The 22170-nt window shown below is 38.0% G+C and overlaps 1 protein-coding gene across 1 annotated transcript in view; it reads left to right on the top strand.

Moving 5' to 3' along the window:
• The window catches only part of LOC126161930 (uncharacterized), a 114571-nt gene that overhangs the window by 80641 nt on the left and 11760 nt on the right, over nt 1–22170 (top strand). Inside the window, exons 10-11 of the mRNA XM_049918104.1 lie at nt 8483–8630; nt 9095–9307. Of these exons, the coding sequence (XP_049774061.1) occupies nt 8483–8630; nt 9095–9307 (361 nt within the window). The remainder of the gene's footprint in view (nt 1–8482; nt 8631–9094; nt 9308–22170) is intronic.

Here is a 22170-nt window from a genome sequence, read left to right as displayed (position 1 = left end):
GATTTCAAATAATATGGAACATAGATGTGAGAAACAAATAATGAGATACCATCTTGTGTGTAATTGGTAAGGCTAAAGTACAAAGATTTTTGTTAAAAAAATATTTACATGTGCTGAACAACTTTAAAATTGCTGTTTTAAATGCCATTAGCTTAACTGCTACATGTGATGAGCACATAGATTTCATGAAAAGAAGGAAGGCAAATGTCTTCAGATTGAACAACTTCAAGTGGAGAGGGCCAGGAACAAAATTTATGTGAAAAAGAGTATGAACTTGTGTGGTGTGTAAATATGAGGGATGCTGAAAAGTAATGCCTCTGATTTTTTAATGTGAAAACATAAAATATAACAAATGTTATTATCATTCTGCATCTTTATTCTTCATGTCTACATATTTATTTCTCAACAGAGTGACACAGGCGATGAACACATTAATCCAAACAAGCGACTAGTTTGTCAGTACCGTCTCTGTAGCATGTTTGACTTTGTTGACAGAGCCACAAACTCACCTGTGCTCACTATGCAAGTGAAGTCCTTGAACGTGTTCTTTAAGTTTTGGGAACAGATGAAAATCAGGTGGGGCTAAGTTGGGACTGTATGGAGGACGATCAATGACACTGAACCCGAGGTGTCACATTGTCGCTGATGTGGTATTGCTCATGTGTCAGAGTGATATCTAGACTATATTGGTAACTTGATTGTAGCGGTAAACAGAAAAGGAATCAAAATATGGAACTGCTTTATCAACATTAGGCGAAGTGGAGCAGCACATTACGGAATGTTATCCAGCAGCAGATTTTGATTTCACATGTTTGCACTTGCAAATTAAGTAGCTGTATTTTGGCTGTTGTTCTGCTTTTATTTCATGGTGAAGCAAGTATTTTACTTTTGTTATGATTCATAAGCCTTATTGCTTCATTCCCTACCCCCAACCCCCTGTAACCTAAACCCACAATTATTCACAGATATGCAGCTAGCGTAATTAGCAGACAACTCTTGTCTCATCAAATTGTGATGGCAATAAAAGAGTCTTATCCAAAGAAAATGTGTATGAAAACGACAGGTAGATATTATGGGCACCTTTGTATGTCATGCATTAAAATTTTTGGTTAATTCTAAAAAAATGTGTTCAGTTCTTGTGAGAGCAGCACAAATTGAGTAAAATTAGCTATCAGATGTGCTTTGTGAATTGTGTATTGCTTGCCTATTTTAGTGGTAATGACCAATACAAAGTGAACATGAGAATGTTGCATGTGAATTACTTGTTTATCCTCCAGACACAAATGATTTAATTTTTCATCTCTTATCCATTTCTATTACATGGAGTAGAGATCCTTATAACATTGTATGTGCTCACTCACGATTGTAGTGTATGTCTAAGACCAGGTGCACCCTGCCAATGGCTTTCTTAATAACTAACAATGGATGACACTTAAACTAATTCAGTAATTTGATTGTCTGTCATTTTATTTATTTTCTTGTACTTTAGGCCATAAGCTTAAAGGTAATAGATAGGGTTTACAAAAGAATGGATTTTCATCTTTTATTTTAAATTGTCAAATGTAATCATCTATTACTCCTAGTTTCTGTGCACATACGGATCTATATTTCCATATAATATTGTGTAAATCTTTCTTCTGCTACTCTCCTAAGAGAATAGATTGATAAGCTTTACTACAAATTTGATCATAACCAATCTACATATCAATCATAGCTGCTTCCTTGCTAAGCAGTTTTGCATTTGTAATTAAGTACTTATTTTTACCAGTACATTTTGTTGATCTGTTGCCAGAAGGTGGATCTGTTGCCAGAAGGTGCTACTAGCTGACAAATAGTAAAGTTTCCAAAACAACAGTTCAACATCAAAATCTAAAATAACTTTTTACTTCAGTAACTATTCTATCCCAAATAATCTTTGTAAATTAACATTAAGCACTATTAACGAAGTTTGCATAAACTGAAAATTTCCAGTTCTTATAGGTACGCACATTTCTTGTTTTGTTAACTTACCTTTACATCCAGGAAGCCATGTGACATATGAAGGGCTTATTTCAGTAGTGGTACAAGTCCATTTTTGTTCATTCTGAGATACAGAGTCCTAAAGTTGAATGAGCGCTGAAAAATATGCCGTTGAGATACCAGAAATATTCACAGATATATATATATATATATATATATATATATATATATATATATATATATATATATATGGTTATAATAGAAGGAAACATTCCATGAAGGAAAAATATACCTAAAAACAAAGATGATGTGACTTACCAAATGAAAGTGCTGGCAGGTCGACAGACACACAAACGAACACAAACATACACACAAAATTCAAGCTTTCGCAACAAACTGTTGCCTCATCAGGAAAGAGGGAAGGAGAGGGAAAGACGAAAGGATGTGGGTTTTAAGGGAGAGGGTAAGGAGTCATTCCAGTCCCGGGAGCGGAAAGACTTACCTTATGGGGAAAAAAGGACGGGTATACACTCGCACACACACACACACATATCCATCCACACATATACAGACACAAGCAGACATATTTAAATATGTCTGCTTGTGGGGAAAAAAGGACGGGTATACACTCGCACACACACACATATCCATCCGCATATACACATGTGTCTGTGTATATGCGGATGGATACGTGTGTGTGTGCGAGTGTATACCTGTCCTTTTTTCCCCCTAAGGTAAGTCTTTCCGCTCCCGGGATTGGAATGACTCCTTACCCTCTCCCTTAAAACCCATATCCTTTTGTCTTCCCTTCTCCTTCCCTCTTTCCTGACGAGGCAACCGTTGGTTGCGAAAGCTAGATTTTTGTGTGTATGTTTGTGTTTGTTTGTGTGTCTATCGACCTGCCAGCGCTTTCGTTTGGTAAGTCTCATCATCTTTCTTTTTAATTATATATATATATATATACTTGAATATTTGTGGGTATCTCAACTGCAGATTTTTCAGCACTCATTTAACTTTAGGACTCTGTATCTCAGAATGAACAAAAATGGGCTTGTACCACTATTGAAATAAGCCCTCCGTATATACCTGTAATAGGTAGTGTAGGACACAGATCTTTATTTCTCATTATTTGTAAAAAGTCTTGAGAGAGCTGTAGTCGACATTCTGTCCAGTGCCACTAAATCATGCTGTGTGACTTCTTCTCCATTTTCAGTTGGGCCAGGTGGCGAAAGAGCTCTGATCTATTTAAGCTACTAAAATGATGTAACTATGTTTGTGATAACACTCAGCAACATTCCAGTGTACATTTACTTCTGCAGCTGCAGGTGATGCAGAGCCCTCATAAGTTGTAGCTCACAACACACCATATATTCAACATTTCGATATCAAACACTGAATGATGGTTCTCATCATGGTCCTTAGCACTTCCATCATTTACATTCTTGCCAACACCCTTTTCCTCCTTGACCTCCACAGCACCACCAAACCATGAAAACAAAGTGTAAGTGGGCTTGTGATTGTGTTGTCACATCCTGGAGATTGGCCACTGTCCCAGGACATTCCACATTTTCTGCTATAATAACAGGATAATCTCCTTTAAGCACCGCATTATTTGTGATGGGTGCATTTGTAGGTATTGCATTATCCGTATCATTGTTGGCTGTGTTTGGAACAGGCACTTGCAGCTGTATGTTATCTGATGAAATGAAATCAATTCTGACATTTTCTGCACTTTGATTGTTGCCACTGTTATAAACATGACATAAGTTAGTTTCTCTTTTCTTTACAGGTTGGTTTGGGAAACACATTTCATGTTGTTGGTGCCTCGGTATTCTTCTTGGATATCTTTAGTGTGCTCTTAATTTAAGTTGTCTAAGCCTTCTACAAAGGTCATCACTTACTGTTGGCCATCCTCTACATCAAATTTCCTTTCTTACATAGTGTGGTAATCTGCAAACCAATACTTTAACAAGGTGTGATATCTCTATCGGTTTATCTGAATTTTTAGATTGATTCAAATGTCATTCAGTATACGAGTTAAAACTTACTCAAGAACTGTTATTATATTTTTGGGTCTAATAATTCTAATGCCAATTTTTGTTGTGTACTGGACAACCAGTATTTCCTCTTGATTTTTCTTGAAAATCGTTCCACAATTTAAAATCATCTTAATGAGCCGTTCCACATTCTACCACTTCCCGTGCCAAATAACAAAGTTCAAAATCTATTTTCCTGCATTCTTCCCACTTCTTAGATAATAACCTAGAAAATACCTTCCCATCAGGTTTGAACTTTGGAAATTGTTTTGATAAATTCACGCCATTTCGTAGATGCAGTTCTTCTGTTAACTCACCTGATATTCAGGTATTGTTAATGGCTATTTTGGGTATTTTCTAATGCTTGCCACAACTTCTGGGGACCGATGACCTCGCTGTTTGGTCCCCTCCCCCAAATTGATCAACCAACAACTTTTGAATTTCCTTATGGTGTTGTACAGTATCACCCAAAGAATTTGTTGTAGCACTAGTGGATTCAGCTTTCTCTTTTAACTTTTGTTCAACTAACTCTTGTAGATGCTCCTCAAAACTGGTGAAAGCACTTGGGGCACAATTACTTAACCAAAATCTGTACTTTAACACCCCTAATTGGCCTTGCATATCTGAGTTGTGATTATGTATACTTCCTAATTTGACAGTTCTTATATGTGTAGCATTTTATTGTTTAACTTTTAAAACTGTTCTTAAACCACCTTCCTGAATAAGTCACATTCACTAACTCCTTAGGTAACTTTAATAAGATCTCTTCCATATCAGAAATTTTGTCTGCTTTTGTAGTTACCTCCTCTGCTTGGGTTGTAATACTATTAGATAACTCTTATAACTTTCTTAATATTTCTGATAAATTGCCTTCCATGTTTGGCTAGTAACCAATATGCAGTATAGGCAACAACATATTCACTTAATAGCGTGTAAATAATGTTGGTCTGTTTTGACACCAGTGCACAAAACCAGTGAAATGTGTTTTTATAACACTTCACTGCAGATTTGTCATGTGTGGCTGCAGTGACATACCGATGAGCCATTGCATAGCCATTGTGTAGCCAGCTGACTGGCCACTGCACCGCAAAGCAATGATGTTCTGTAGTTGTGCTAGCCAGCTGCTGGAGGGATGCTGTTGGATGTCACTGCTGTGGCTGTAGTCTCGAAATCACCACATGGAATTCTTCCATGTCATCAGTATGATTCTTCTGCACTCTTGTAGCAAGTGTTACTTAAGCATGTGAATATCTTTTGTCGTTGAACCCATTGCTATGGTCAACTAGCATCCATTGCCTAACTTTTTAAAAATATTTAATACTTCTTCAGATTTAGGACAAAATAAACATATTTCTTCTTCATCAGTCAAATCACTTCGGGCAACAACACTGTGTGTGCCTGCTTATATATTCTCGATTATTGACTTGGGCTTTTCTGGGCAGCATCATATCTTCTTCTGTTGTTGTCATCAAAATTCTTGCCAAATTGCAAATGCTTTTTTCTTTTTGCACCACTAATTTTCACCCTGTCATGGTTGCCAGAATAGAGTATTACTAAGGTGAATTGCTGAAGATGGGTTACTCCACCTATGATCTGTTATCTAGTTGCATGTGTGTCAATTTTACCTTCCAAATAATGTTAAGTCATCGTTCTTGAAGTCAGTACTGTAGTCAACCTGCTATGCAGTGCCACTAAATCGTACCATGTGACTTCTCCTTTGCAATTGGGGCAGTGCTGAAAGAGAGCTGTAGCCTATTTAAGCTACTGAAATGATGAAATCAGGTTTGCAACATTTTCACTGTACATTGACTTTAACAGTTGCAATTGTAGCTCACAATAGGTTGTAACGTGTGTGTAATGCTTTGACATTAGAGAGCGAATGACAGTGCTCATCGGAATTCTTCAGCTGTTCCATTGTTTTCATTCCTGCCAGCACCACTTTTCTGCTCGATTTCCACAGCACTGCCAAGCTGTGACACCAAGCATAAGCGGACCTTCACAGCAGGTCGAGACACGCATTTGCCATCGTGCTTTGCCAATATGCTAAGACAAGTTCCTTTTGCATCTGTCTGCACGTGCATCAAACGAGGGTGTGCACAGTGGAAAGTTACACATTTACCAACTATCTAAACCATGTTTTCAGTTTTCATGGACATCTTTCATCAGCCAAAGAGGACAAAAGTGGACCATGTTATTCCAAAGAAACCCATGTTACACCACACAATGTGTGCCACAATCTGCAGCTGGTTGCATCCTGATTCCACAGTGGCACTTCCCTTCAACAAGTAGAATGAGTCTTCTTCACAAAGTGCACAAGATGACCCTGCGTATCCCTTGCTGCCATTTCCATAAGAGGTATTCTGCATGCATTAGATCTGCCAATGATTAACAGACCCCAACTCCTTTTGCACTTGTATCCCCCGACAAAAGACACAGCAGGATTCCTGTAGATGAAGAATGTTGCACAGGCTCTGTTTCAGTTTCTTTGGAAAATAGCATATAAAACAAAACTTGTTGGTTGTGGGTAGATATAGTACACTGAGTTCTCTCCACACTCTGCCTCTCGCATGCAAGGCCTTCATGCCTATCATACCTGCCACTGGCATGCCACTCACAGTCAAGTCAGTGATTGACAATAGGTTTTGTATTTTCTGGAGAGGGGATATTACTTTATATTCTTTTGGTACAACTGATAGGTGTCTTTCTGTAGCACAACTAACACACCCATTCACAGCAACTTCAAGGCAGTGTGTCACACCATAACCTCTAAATTGTGCCAGGATAGTTTGAGGATCATTTGAAGTGTATGCTGTTCTGAAGCTTCGTAGAAGATTGAAACTATGTGCCAGACTGGGAAGTGAACCCAAAACATTGCCTTCTGGTCTTGAGTCTTGGCCTGGTACACTGTTTTAATTTGCTAGGAAGTTTCTTGAAGCTGCTTTCATACCCACTTCCCCCTCCCCCCCCCCCCCCCCAACACACTAAAGACCTTGCTTTCAGGCTTTCATGTGCCCTCAAACTGTTGTCATCATCCCCCCCCCCCCTTTCAAGCTACATTACTGCGAAGTATGTGCCCATCTGCCTGATTTTAGTTAAAGCAGTCACCACGAATTATGTGTGTTGTTTTGAGTGGTCATAGTTAGAGATCAGGATGTCTCCCCACCACTTTCAGTGTCTCATTGAGTCCATGCCCTGAAGCATTGCTGCCACCATCTGGGTGAAACATAGTGCTACACATGATTGTGTGGGTGTATGAAATTCAGTTGCTTCCAAGTTACAAGGATCGTGCTGCACTGTCTCACCTTGTTGGTAATTACCTTTCTCCATGTTGATGATAAATTGTATTGGCATTAATATTATATAGTGATTGGTTGGGTAAAGTTCGTTAAGCACAACAGATTGTTATGCCACTGTGAGTTTATTATATTATTTGTTGAAAGTTATTGTTGAAACAAAGTAATAAAATAATGCCGTGAGATTCAAATAAAATATAAACTTTATAAATTCTTCAATCTTGGATGACACTGCCTATGTGCGAATAAATGTTCACTTTTCTTTTGACACATGATTGTAAACTTGAGTACACTATTTGGGTTTCTCAGACCTGAATCACACAAGAAGACTCCTCGTTAATGACTGCCCCACTGGTGCACACTCGAAAACAAGCCACTGTAAAACTCATTTTTTAGCCCAGAGATGTCTAACCATGTGTCGTCTCACCTTACAGCAGTTGTATTTGTTCTCATATCAATTGACATATAGCAATGGTAATGTCACAGAACATATTATGAAAGTGCAATATCAGTATAAACCTATGTATGGTACACAGAAATAGTTATTGAAATCCAATGTTCCTTAGAAGCATTGAAATGATGTTTTCCATCTTGTGTACTTCATAGTACAGTAAAGAGCCGTAGACTGAAACAATACAGCATGAAATTGCTTGCATGAAGATGCAAGCAGTTTGTGTGGCTTGTTTGTTTGTTTTGTAGTAACCTTGGAAATTTGATTGTCTGCAGCAGAAAGGTCATCTTCGCTCAGGAAACATAAACTGGTCTCGTTTTCTTCTTAAGTTGCCGTTAATTTTGTTAAATAAAGCAATTCTTTCACATTAAATACTACAGAAAAAAAGTAAATTAATGTGAAAATCTCATTCTGTAAATCAATGTTGATATATTGACATTGTTAAATAGGTATTATCTGACACACAGGAATTTCACCTGATTGCTGAAACATTTCTTCACGTACTCTGTGAATATGTAAGGGGATGGAGAAGTAGCTCAAATATCTGAAGAGATAAAATTGTAAATCTTTTTTGTTTAATACTTCAAAGAAGCAAACAAAAAAATGAAAGAAGGTTAATGGGACAGAAATTATTGAACATTTTAAATTGCAATGTGTTCTATTTTTATTTTGTATTAGCCCTGTAAATTTTGCATGTTAGTTGTAAACTTATACCTTACAACAAGAAACTACTGTTTTTGCAGGCAGTTGCGGAAAGAAGCGTACAACACTTTCACACTGTGGTTGAAAGTAGCAAAGGCTGGAAGTTGTGTAGAAATATCTTCACCTGATGAGCTCATTGGCTTACTGTTGGGCGATGTGAAAATAAGTCATACTGCAGTAACTCTTTCGGTACATCCTTCACTTATTATGTAAATAACAGTTGTCTAAATTATCTTATAGGGGATATCTTAATTCCTTTGTAAGCAGTTAGTAGCCAGTTTTGCATACACAAATAATTCAGTAAAATTTTGTTTGGGCTTGTGTATTATCCCAATGTGTGTGTGTGTGTGTGTGTGTGTGTGTGTGTGTGTGTGTGTGTGTGTGGTGTGTATGTGTGTGTGTGTGTGTGTGTGGGCACGCGTGTATGTGTGGGCACGGAGTGTGCACTCGCACTTGTTTTTATCATAAAACATAAGTTATACTGTAATTTTTGTAGTGTATTTTTGGTTGGTGTATAATCTGATTAGTATTGATTCATTCATCTATTAAATGTAAAGAAAATCAGAGTTTACTTGGTGGTATACTGAAACCATTGTGTATGTTTATGATACATTATTCTGTATGGCTCAAAAATATTTTCCACGATATTACAGGCAGCAAAGGCCAGAGGTCGTCATCTAACTAAACAACAACGTAAACAGTTGAAGTTAGGCCAAGAAAGTTCCGCTTCATCATCAGAGTCTTCTTGGTCACGTACAAAGCTATATGATGAAACTGCCAATCATGGCACATGTGCTGCAGCATTGAGAACGCTGCAATGGATTGTGCAGAGTGCTGGACCATTTCTTAAACCAACATTGCATAAGGTGAGTGGTTTCTTACACCTGTAGTGAAATGTCAAATTCAAAAACATCTTGAACATATAAAGAAAGTGTCTACAAAGGCAACTCATCATCTTTTGTTCTTTTTGTGTGTACTTTTTAAGAAACCTAGTTTTTATTTGTTATTGTAGCCAGATTAACGAACATTACTACTTCTCACCTAAAGCACACTCCGGCAGCCAGTTAGCATTCAGTTGCTTCCAACTTTGAAAACCATTTTCAGTGCACACGCCACACATGATTGTAGAAACTTGTTTAATTAATCATTTTCCATAATTTTGTTGCAATTGTTTTTAGTGCTCATGGTTCTTCGTATGTTTTATCCTGTCATTGTAACTTACTCTTCTGCTTCCAAAAATCCATTTTGTATCAAAAGTAAAATTCATTGGAGAAAACTATAAACTTTGCTAATTTCAGTCCAGAAACGATAGGAGGACAGTGCATTCAATTGAATTATATTTGATTTACTATTCTGAGATTAATGACTTATCCTCACACCAGACACCAGGTAATTCCCTCTCAGCCTGGGAGCTGAATAACAACAAAATTAGAATATGGTTCCTAATATTGGAAGCTGTGCAACTAGTAGACACAAGCTCTGAACAGAGACTGTTAAGATCACAATTTTAGCAAAGTTTGAATGGGAGGTACTTCAGCAAGCATCTCTGCCCAGTGAGTAGACCTTTGAATCATATCCACTGATTTCAGAGGAAAAACAAATTACATTAAATTAAACTGCATCTTCTATCCCCCTTTAAAGTTGGCATGACTTTACAGCGTGGTGTAAAAGATAACAACTTCATGGAAGAGAATTAATCTAATCCATTGCATTATATAAGAATATGAACATGTACAGTTATGAGCATGTGACATGTTTGCTGCACACAGCATTCAAAATAAACATGGAATGCATGCAGATTGCTGGTGCTCAAAAAGGCGGTCATTATGGAATTCAGATTAGGCCTAATCTTATTCGTTCATTGACATATTGTGTTGCATAAATCCCATTGTGTGGAACAAGTCATGTTATACGTTAACAGGCAGAAGCAGTCACTGAAAGCTACTTCTGTAAAGTTTACTAACAAAGAATTTTGAGTAGTGCTAATGTACTCACACTGATCGTTTGGGGATTAATTCTAAATTACTTGATGTATGAATACAGATATTAGGAGCAGTATGACACAGCTAGACCAACAAAAAAATTGAAACTCAAATCCTTGAATTATGTGGATGATGATGGGAAAGGATGACCAATCAGAAGGGAAGCAGTAAAGGGTGTAATAGCTGCAAAGAGAAATGGGAAAGCAGTAGGTACAGATTGGGCTGGGCAAACATTACTAGTTTCCAGACACGATCAGAATTTCCTCATATGTCGCTGAGCTTGATACAATTATTGGGCTCTCCTCAGACACTCAGGTGATGTATGACTCGATATTGTGTAAGTGCTAACAATACAACAAGCTATTTCTTTGCTCACAATTTGAAAATTTCATTGGAGGAAATAACATTAAATCCTGCTATTGATTCAGTTCATATTTGAAAAAACTTGCAGAAGAGTTCTTGTATGTTATGTTTCCAGTGCTGAGGCTTTATTTGCATTATGTGGCAGTACTCATTTTAATGTAGCAGTTTGCAAAGTATTTATGGTACATACAATATTACCATGCATTTTATGGAAAATTGAAGTTGCCATTCCAGTTGCATTGTATTTCACATTCTGTTAAGACTATTACCTCTCATGAAAATTTCATAATGTAATGTAATTGGATAGATAAAAAATCTACCCACCTTGTGACGGCAGGAGAACATGCATATAAAGGTGTAGAAATTTGCTAGCTTTCGGAACAATGGTTCCTCCTGGGAGAAGGGTTGAAAGTGAAAGAAGAGTTGTGAAGGACAATGACTTGTGAGTTTTGAGGAAATGGGGAGGGTTCAGAAAAGTCTTCCAGAACCTGGGGCAGGGGAAACATACCAGACAAGATGAAAAGAAAAGACTGATTCTTGGGGACTGCATTGGATGAGATTTGAATACCTGAGAGCTTAAAGGTGGAAGATAAGGTAATGCTCAAGATGAAGGTTACTAACAAAATATTTTGCACTAGTTAGTAAGAATGGAAAGCTAAGTGCTTTGTATTTGGTAGAGGTGGGATCGGGGAAAAATAGATTGGCTAGAAAATAAAATCCTCTAAAACTAGAAGAGAGTGAAGAAAGGAATAGTTACTGAGAAGAAATGCTGAGCCCAAAGAAATTAATGTAAATTAAGACCAGCTGAGGTAACATTACTGTTTTCTCACTTGTGGCACTAAAAGTAGCCCCATTTAATAAGAAAGCATATTTTCATACTGAGGAATGTAATTATTTGATTCAGTTTAGCCTTTGGTCCTCATCATTTGAGTGTATTTTCTTCAGATGACAGATGTCAGGTGTATAAAATTCATGGACTTTGGACTACTTTGCCTAATTTCATGAAAAAATACTGAAGTGCACAATATGTGATAAGGTATTACATAGTCAAACCACAAACGCAACAGCAGTTGTAACAATATTATGAAAAGGAAAGTTGCCACACACTACACAGCGGAAATGCTGAGTTGCTGATGGGCAGAACAAAAAGACTGTCACAAAGAAAGCTTTCGGCCAGTAAGGCCTTCATCAACAATAGAAAACACACACTCACACACACACACACACACACACACACACACACACACACACACACACACACAAAACTCGCACACACTACTGTTTTGACGAAGGCCTTACTGGCCAAAAGCTTTATTTGTGACAGTCTTTTTGTTGTGCCTATCTGTGACTCAGCATCTCTGCTATATGGCAAGTGGCAACTTCCCTTTTCATAATATTTTTACATTGCATCCTGGATTTTCCATTGTTTGATTTTTGCCTGACAGGAGTTATAAAATAATAAAATATTAAATGAAAGGCAAAGAAAATCAACGAGAGGCACTATTGCCAAACATTATGTACAAATAGGCAGATACTGTACATTGTTGATGTATTTATTCCATCTGTTATAATAGATAGCTAGCATTATGAATATGGCATAATGAGCATTTTTAGTTTTTTAAAATAAATTTCAGAAAGAATATTATTGAAAAATATGCTCTTCTTTACTCATTTTGCCATCGCCTGTTGTAGGCACTGCTCCCAGGCAGATCGAATTTGACAATATGATTGTTAGGCTAGTGAGTAAAGATTATAAGCCTCCATCAGTAGTAGATAATATCAGTTTGAAAAAGTTAGCGAAGATGTTCGATCCACAGTAGAGTATTCTAACTAGGAAAAGGCTCTGTCAGATGATGGAAGAAGCATGCAAGTGCAGTGTAAATGATGTCAAGGGCACGCTATCTGCTGCTCAATATGTATCATTAATCACAGACAAAGAGACATATCTTCAAGCACTGAATCATATTCAGCTGTGACTTGGCGTTCTGTAGAAGATACGTGGGCCTAACAAAGTCTGTCATTGGAAACTGTGTTTTTGTGGAGGCTCATACATCCTCCCAGCACTTGTAGCAACTCTAAATGAATGCAATCTGTAAAAAATGGTAAGATGACAAATATAATAATGACAGCACTAGAAACATAAAAGCTACTGTCAGTAACATCACAGGCATTCAGCATTTACTGTGTTTTGCCCATACCATCCAGCTCTTGGTAAAGCATGCTGTATCTGTTGTTCATGAAATACAAAAAGTGCCATAATATTGTTGGCTTTTTTCTAATAGATTATCTGGCAAACCAGAAACTGGAGACTTGACAGCAGCAGTTAGAGAAAGAATGTCTTTGATTGATTCAAGAAATGGATACATATTGGAATAGCACCTTTGCAATGCTTACCTGATTACATGAAGAAATAGAGTGAGCCGTTGCTACTTTAGCCTGTTTCCTGGATGCCCCAGCATTGTTGAATGCTTCAGAGTGGGAGATAGTGCCACATGCGCTTTCTGTGTTGTCACTTTCTGAATCACTGACATCTGAAATGTCATTGAAGAGTCAGATTTCCATATCCACAGTAATTCCAGTGATTAAAGCACAGCACATTGCCTTTAGTCTTCACAACAGTCTTTGTGACCCTGCTGAAATGTTGCAGCATAATCTTTTTCAGTAGGTGCAAGTAATTTTGCTTTAGTGTAAAATATAAAACAGATGGTACTGGTGTCATTACTAGCCCCACACTAAAGAAGTGATGGTTCAGAATCCACAAAAAGCAGATAGCTGCCTTTGAAATCTCATGGCCCTACGGAATTCCATAGTGAGCGAGGAACAGATTTCTCAAGGTGACATATCATTTTTGCCATCAGAACATGGTCAGCATTCTTCTAAAAGTGCGACATCATTGCCGCATGGGGTAGCCGTGTAGTCTAAGGCACCTTGCCACGGCTTGTGCGGCTACCCCTGTCGGAGGTTTGAGTCCTCCCTTGGGCATGGGTGTGTGTGGTGTCATTAGTGTAAGTTAGTTTAAGTTAGATTAAGTAGTGTGTAAGCCTAGGGACCGATGACCTTAGGAGTTTTATCTCATAGGAACTTAACACAAATTTCCAAATTGCAACATCATTAGGGATTGCCTTTGACTGTAAAGTCCAGCAGCGTAACGATCAATGTACAGCAACTTCAGTTGCACTCATTGAGTGCCAGAGACATGAGGGGGAGGTCCTCATACATCATACTGCAGATCCTTTATTAATTTTCAGAATGATGGAAGTAGATATCTGAATATATCCCTGTTTTTTTTTTTTTTAAAAAAAACTTAACTATGGTTATTTTGTGCCATCTGAAAGAATATTTTAGAAGACAGAACTCATATTAAAAAACCAGCTGAACAGTTTATCTGGAAATATGATCAGTTAGATTGTTTTGTTGAATCCTAATGATATCTAAGACCTGTGTCTCATGTACAATTTTTCAATGTCTTTTTCATCATTACCATGGTTGAGAAGTAAAAGTTGTTTGTAAAAACATACATGTTGTATGTCTGTGACATTGTAAATGCTTTTTATGAAAAGAAAATACCATATATATTTTTGTGGTGTTATATTCCCTTTTCAACTGTGGGGCTTGTAATAGTATGCAAACGCACTTTGTGTGAGGGACAAAGTTTTTATTTTCGATCACCGTGGTTGTAATTCTGACCACTGAGTCATTTTCAGGTGAACAATTTCTTTCTTAAATTCTTGCCAAAAAATTTAAACGTTATTCCATCACCTTTTGGAGGTGTATCTGCGATATTATTAATTCTTGTTCTGATATTTTGGCATACTGCCATTCTAAAGATTACTACGTAGCAAGATTTTTAAATCACCTTACACAACACTGTGCAGTAAACACGCATGTGTCAGAGAAAATACTGTTGCTAAACTTAAACATTGATTAGCATAAGAACAGAGGACATCACTATTAAAAAATGGCATATTTTATTTAAAACTGTGTAAGCCTGACATGTCTCATATCATGGACAAACAAAAATACTGCAACTGCAGTCTGTTCAGAGTTACTTCAGGATTGACAGCTACGAAGGAAGTAGTGGGGGTGAGGTTTGCGAGGAAGGCACACCACGCATTCAGCCAATTCCATGAGATCTTTAGCAAGCAATTGCGTTTGCCAGACCTTTAGCTCCAACACTACAACACTTGTCATTTAGACTATGCTGCAGTTTCAAACACCTTCTTGCCCTGAACGATTATTTGGTGTGCACTGCAATTCGTTTTTTTTCCCAGTTGTAGGATTAATATGTTATCTTTTATGTTTAAAAATACATAATCAGGAAAAATGTATATGGGAGAAACAATTTTTCTAATGGTTTAAATGTCACACTGTTGCAGTTAAAACTGCCTGCCGCAAAGAAAACAAAATTACACTTTTTGCACCAGAGCATTTTCTTTCTCTCAGTCAGTTTTAACTGAAAAGTTGTACATTGTTGTTTAAAAAATATGTAGTCTATATTGATCAGAATGTTTAATAGAGTATCATTTAAAATTTGAAGAGATTATTGCTAACAGTGTTTCACTATACATATTTGTCAATACATTTATTACAGCGACATGTAAAAATTTGAAGTAATTAGATCATGTAATTTTGAATTTTCGGTAACAGTTTCATCCTGTATATATTGTTGTTGTGGTCTTCAGTCCAGAGATTGGTTTGATGCAGCTCTCCATGCTACTCTATCCTGTGCAAGGTTCTTCATCTCCCAGTACCCACTGCAACCTACATCCTTCTGAATCTTCTTGTCTAAACTATTTATCATCCACGTTTCACTTCCATACATGGCTACACTCCATACAAATACTTACGCAGACAACTTTCTGTCAGTTAAATCTATAATCGATGTTAACAAATTTCTCTGCTTCAGAAACGCTTTTCCTTGCCATTGCCAGTCTACATTTTATATCCTCTCTACTTCGACCGTCATCAGTTATTTTGCTCCACAAATAACAACTCATTTACTACTTTAAGTGTCTCATTTCCTAATCTAATCCCCCCGCGGCACCTGATTTAATTAGACTACATTCCATTATCCTCATTTTACTTTTGTTGATGTTCATCTTATACCCCCTTTCAAGACACTGTCCATTCCGTTCAGCTGCTCTTCCAGGTCCTTTGCTGTCTGTGACAGAATTACAATGCCATCGGCGAACCTCAAAGTTTTTATTTCTTCTTCATTGATTTTAATTCCTACTCTGAATTTTTCTTTTGTTTCCTTTACTGCTTGCTCAATATAAAGAGTGAATAACATCAGGGATAGGCTACAGCCCTGTCTCACTCCCTTCCCAACCACTGCTTCCCTTTCATGCCCCTCGACTCTTATAACTGCTATCTGGTCACTGTAGAAATTGAGAATAGCCTTTTGCTCCCTGTATTTTACCCCTGCCACCTTCAGAATTTGAAAGAGAGTATTCCAGTCAACATTGTCAACAGCTTTCTCTAAGTCTACAAATGCTATAAACGTAGGTTTGCCTTTCCTTAATCTATTTTCTAAGATAAGTCATAGGGTCAGTATTGCCTCACGTGTTCCAACATTTTTACAGAATCCAAACTGATCTTCCCCGGGGTCGGCTTCTAACAGGTTTTCCATCCGTCTTTAAAGAATACATGTTAGTATTTTGTAGCCGTGGCTTATTAAACTGATAGGTCAGTAATTTTCACATCTGTTAACACCTGCTTTCTTTGGGATTGGAATTATTATATTCTTCTTGAAGTCTGAGGGTATTTCGCCTGTCACACACATCTTGCTCACTAGATGGTAGAGTTTTGTTAGGTGTAGCTCTCCCAAGGCTGTCAGTAGTTCTAATGGAATGTTGTCTACTCCCAGGGCCTTTTTTTGACTTAGGTCTTTCAGTGTTCTGTCAAACTCTTCATGCAGTATCGTATCTACCATTTCATCTTCATCCTCTTCCATTTCTATAATATTGTCCGCAAGAACATCGCCCTTGTATGGACCCTCTATATACTCCTTCCACCTTTGTGCTTTCCATTCTTTGCTTATTACTGGGTTTCCATCTGAGCTCTTGATATTCAAGCAAGTTGTTCTTTTTTCTCCAAAGGTCTCATTAATTTTACTGTAGGCAGAATCTATCTCTCCATTCATCAATTAAATTCAATATCTCTTCTGTTACCCAAGGATTTCTATTACTGTATTTACTCGAATCTAAGCCGCACTCGAATCTACGCTGCACCTGAAAAATGAGACTCGAAATCAAGGAAAAAAATTTTCCCGAACCTAAGCTGCACCTGAAGCTTGAGACTCGAAATTCAAGCGGAGGGAAAAGTTTTATTCCACACCTCCAAATCGAAACACAGTTGGTTTATTGTAATATGTGAGATACAATTTAGGTCGAATAAATGACGATACAGTTACAGTAGTTTGGTTCGAGTCGTAAACTTAGCAGTTAAGCTTAGCCATTGCTATGCTTAGCCATTGCTAAGCTTAGCCATTGCTATGCGTCAGGCGCTCCGTCCGTATTTATTCGGGTACCCTTCTTTTTTCACATGCTTCGTCTGGTTTGAATTGATTGCTCATTTTTCTTTGATCTGATAAGTGCCGTTCTCTTTGTTATAGGTGTTTACGTCACTCTAAGCTGAAAATTCATTATTGTACTGTGTCCTGCACTGTTTGTCGCATTCTGATAATGAGTGTTTACGGCCTGACGCCACTCGCGGCATGACTTGCTTTTGTGCGCGCTACCGCCGCTTACAATTTAAAGAGAGAGAGAGAGGGAGAGAGAGAGGAATCGTCTCATTATCGAAACAATGGCAAGAGACTGCTATTTGTTGTTACTTACACTACTGCTTTCTTTGATAATGATCAACAAGAACCAAATAATAGGCTGCGTATGATAGAAGATGTTCTGAACGAGAGTTTAATGAAAATTTTTCTCCGTTTGAAAATCTTTGCAGACACCTCTTTAGTACATTATATTCTGCACAGAAATTAGTCATCTTAGATTTAAAAATCTAGTCAATTGCCGTGCTTTAATTCTGACTGTATCACTATTAGGCATAAGAATAATACGAATATAAACATGACATGATATGTATATTCTTCCGCGTTTGCTGTTGTCTCACTCTAGTTTCGTAGTTTATTAGGCAGTCAGGATTTAAATGAGATAGCAGCAAACGCGAAAGAAATCATGGCAAAATGTTTATATTCGTATTATTCTTATGGTGAAGATGATAATGTGTGTGATTCACAATTCATAAAAGTTCCTATTAGCAACCATCTTTTCTCACAGGTAGGAAAAAATTCAGAATCTAGAGTTGGCCATATTGACAAAGATCCCAAACAATCTCGCCAGTCAGATTTTCGTAGTACATTGAAATGCTGCTACATTCGAAGATGAACAATACGGAATTTGTATTTACTTCGTTGGATAATGTATGAAAATGAAGTGGTCGAAATTCGGGGCGGAGAAAAAAGCTCGTCTTTCACCTTTTTTTTTTTTTTTTAATTTTTTTTACTGACGCAGAGTTTTTGGTGCCAGTATTTATCTTTGTGCCTGCAAAGCATGCCTATGTAGCGCTACATATATTCGACCGCAGAAGTTAGGTGTGGTGGCACCTACCAACATTTTTCAGAACTTCCGCTTACTTTGCACTCGAATCTAAGCCGCAGGCGGTTTTTTGGATTACAAAAACCGGAAAAAAAGTGCGGCTTAGATTCGAGTAAATACGGTAGCTCTTGTCGTTTTACCCACTTGATCTCAGTGCTCTCTCTGAAATTCTCTACAACCTCTGGCTCTTTCAGTTTATCCAGGTCCCATTTCCTCAAATTCCCACCTTATTGCAGTTTCTTCAGTTTTAATCTACAGTTCATAATCAATAGATTGTGATCAGAGTCCACATCTGCCCCTGGAAATGTCTTACAATTTAAAACCTGGTTCCTGAATCTCTGTCTTACTGTCATATAATCTATCTGAGACCTTCCAGTATCTTCAGGCTTCTTCCATGTGTGCAACTTTCTTTTATGATTCTTGAACCAAGTGTTAGCCATGATTAAGTTATGCTCTGTGCAAAATTCTACCAGGCGGGGTCCTCTTTCATTCCTTACCTCCATTTCATATTCACCTACTACATTTCCTTCTCTTCCTTTTTACTACTATCGATTTCCAATCACTCATGACTATTAAATTTTCATCTCCCTTCACTATCTGAATAATTTCTTTTATCTCATCATGCATTTCATCAATCTCTTCATCATCTGCCGAGCTAGTTGGCATATAAACTTGTACTACTGTGGTAGGCGTGGCCTTCATGTCTATCTTTGCCACAATAATGCATTCGCTATGCTGTTTGTAGTAGCTTAACCGCATTCCTGTTTTCCTATTCAGCTACTCCTCCATTACCCCTATTTGATTTTGTATTTGTAACCCGGTATTCACCTGACCAGAAGTCGTGTTCCTCCTGCCACCGAACGTCACTAATTCTCACTATATCTAACTTTAACCTATCCATTTCCCTTTTAAAATTTTCTAACCTACCTGCCCGATTAAGGGATCTGATATTCCATGCTCCGATCCATAGAATACCAGTTTTCTTTCTCCTGATAACAATGTCCTCCTGAGTAGTCCCCGCCCGGAGATCCAAATGGTGTACTATTTTACCTCCGTAATTTTTTGCTGAAGAGGACGCCATCATCATTTAACCATACAGTAAAGCTGCATGCCCTCGGGAAAAATTACAGCTGTAGTTTCCCCTTGCTTTCAGCCATTCGCAGTACCAGCACAGCAAGGCCGTTTTGGTTAGTGTTACAAGGCCAGATCAATCAATCATCCAGACTGTTGCCCCTGCAACTACTGAAAAGGCTGCTGCTCCTCTTCAGGAACCACACGTTTGTCTGGCCTCTCAACAGATACCCCTCCGTTGTGGTTGCACCTACGATACGGCTATCTATCGCTGAGGCACACAAGTCTCCCCACCAACAGCAAGGTCCATGGTTCATGGTGTGTGTGTGTGGGGTGGGGGTGGGGGGAGGGTGCATTAATTGGTATAGCACTTAGCAGCCCCATCAGTCAAACAAATCAGAACAACTTGCACTGTACATGCTTGATCATTGTCCTGCAAAATGATGGTCAGGTCCTGCAGAAAGTATCATCACTTCTGTCTCTATGCTGTTCAGTTTTGGAGCACAACCTACTACCAGCTTAGAGACAGAAGTGATGACACTTTCTGCAGGATCTGATCATCATTTTGCAGGACAGTGCTCAAGCACTTACAGTGCAAACTGTTACTGAGTTGTTTGGCTGATGGGGCTGCTAGGTGCTATACCACCTACTGCACTCCCCTGACTTAAGCCCTCGTGAGTTCAACTCTATTTCTAAACTGAAGGAAATACTTCACAGCATTCACTTCAGAACTGCTACAAATTTGTCGGGCTGTAGACTGCGCTGCTCGAACTGTCAACACAACTGGCACTGCTAAGAATATCCTACAACTTCCATAACACTGGCAGCAGGTTATACACAATGCTGGTGACTACTTTGACGGTCAGTAAAACTTTGAAACACGTATCTATTTTATACGAGCTGTAAATAAATATTTGCCACTATTAAAGTCTCAATCCTCATATTTTTAAAAATAGTTACATAAAAACAAATATTCACATGCAACACTGTGTAAAAGTTTCACAGGAATTAACTAACAACTTTTAGCATTTTGTGAACACAAACATATGCAGCCTGAATTTTTATATGCAAAGATTGCCGTTGTTTGTTGTGTGAAATTGAACAATGTCATAAAAATATTTGTCAAATGACAGATACTACTGTCTTGGCCATGAATTGCTGTCCATTTCGCAAAATCAGTCAAGAGAGATGATTAGCGCATTATGTGCCTGCACTGTCTTGATTTTGATAATGCTTCCAATCATTTTGATATTACTGACATAATGCCTACCAAGGCAAAGCAAAAAGGGATGATGGGCTTCAGCACCGAAGTGGTAAATTTAAAGTGTTGGATCTTATGGCTCTAATCTCCTTCGACAAACTACAGTTCCGCACATACAAAATCAACAACCTGGCAAAAAACGTACAGGCCTACAGTCATTTAGGCTCCCACCTTCTCACTGCCATGTATATCAATAGAACTTGTTTGGGCCCAAATTAGTTTTAAAATTAAAATTAATTTTAAAATTAAAATAAATATCTGCAGTCGAGGCACTCGTCAATGGAGCAATTAGCAGAGAGACCACTGAAGACTGCAAGAAGGCTGTCAGTCATATGCAATAATTACAGTAAAGTGTGACAGAATAAAGCTATTTTAAAAACATCCTATTATAAAATGGTCACATCATTAAATAATTACAATAATTGTCACTTAAACTGTATGTAATAACAATGAAGTCAATGGCAGTAGAATTTTTCCGTCATCTTCCCAAAAATTCAAATAAATATTTGGTGTGTGCATAGCAAAATTACATTTGTGTAAAGTTTGTCCATCAGTAACAAGGCTATTATCAGCAACTAAGTGCTAATGGAGTTCAGCTCACGAACTAACTGCTAATACACAAAGGAAATCTATTTGACTATGTTATAATTTCTGCATTATTGAGGTAATGTATTATGTATCACTGTTCTTACCCCAGTGACTCAGTGGTTAAGTGGCCAGGCTGCAAATCTAAAGGTTTCAGGTTCAATCGTTAGTCAATCCTAGGATTATTATTCGTCACATTTTGCTTGTTTCATCACTGGCAGTGTTTGTTGATGTGATAAATGCCAGCTTACATCGTGATTCAGAAGCCCCATGAGAACTGTAGACCCCCTATAACTGGCTGGGTAAATCAGTTCAAAAGTTGAGGGAAGGCAACAGCATATAACCTTATTTATTTATTTATATAAAAAGCAAAGATGCTGTGACTTACCAAACGAGAAAGCACTGGTAGATAGACACAATAAAAAACACACAAACACACGCACAAATTTCAAGCTTTCGCAACCCAAGGTTACTTCATCAGGAAAGAGGGAAGGAGAGGGAAAGACGAAAGGATGTGGGTTTTAAGGGAGAGGGTAAGGAGTCATTCAGATCCCGGGAGCGGAAAGACTTAGCTTAGGGGAAAAAAGGACAGGTATACACTCGCGCGCACGCTCACACACACACACACACACACACACACACACACACACACACACACACCAACTTGAAATTAGCAGATGTTGAGGCCTGGTGGGTAACGGGAAGAGAGAATATATTGAAGGACAAGTTCCCATCTCCGGAGTTCTGATAGGTTGGTGTCAGTGGGAAGTATCCAGATAACCCGGACGGTGTAACACTGTGCCAAGATGTGCTGGCCGTGCTCCAAGGCATGTTTAGCCACAGGGTGATCCTCATTACCAACA

This window comes from Schistocerca cancellata, chromosome 2 (assembly GCF_023864275.1).
Source record: "Schistocerca cancellata isolate TAMUIC-IGC-003103 chromosome 2, iqSchCanc2.1, whole genome shotgun sequence".
Taxonomy (NCBI): domain Eukaryota; kingdom Metazoa; phylum Arthropoda; class Insecta; order Orthoptera; family Acrididae; genus Schistocerca; species Schistocerca cancellata.
Note: the sequence above shows the minus strand (reverse complement) of the source record. Positions and strands in the feature narration are given on the sequence as shown.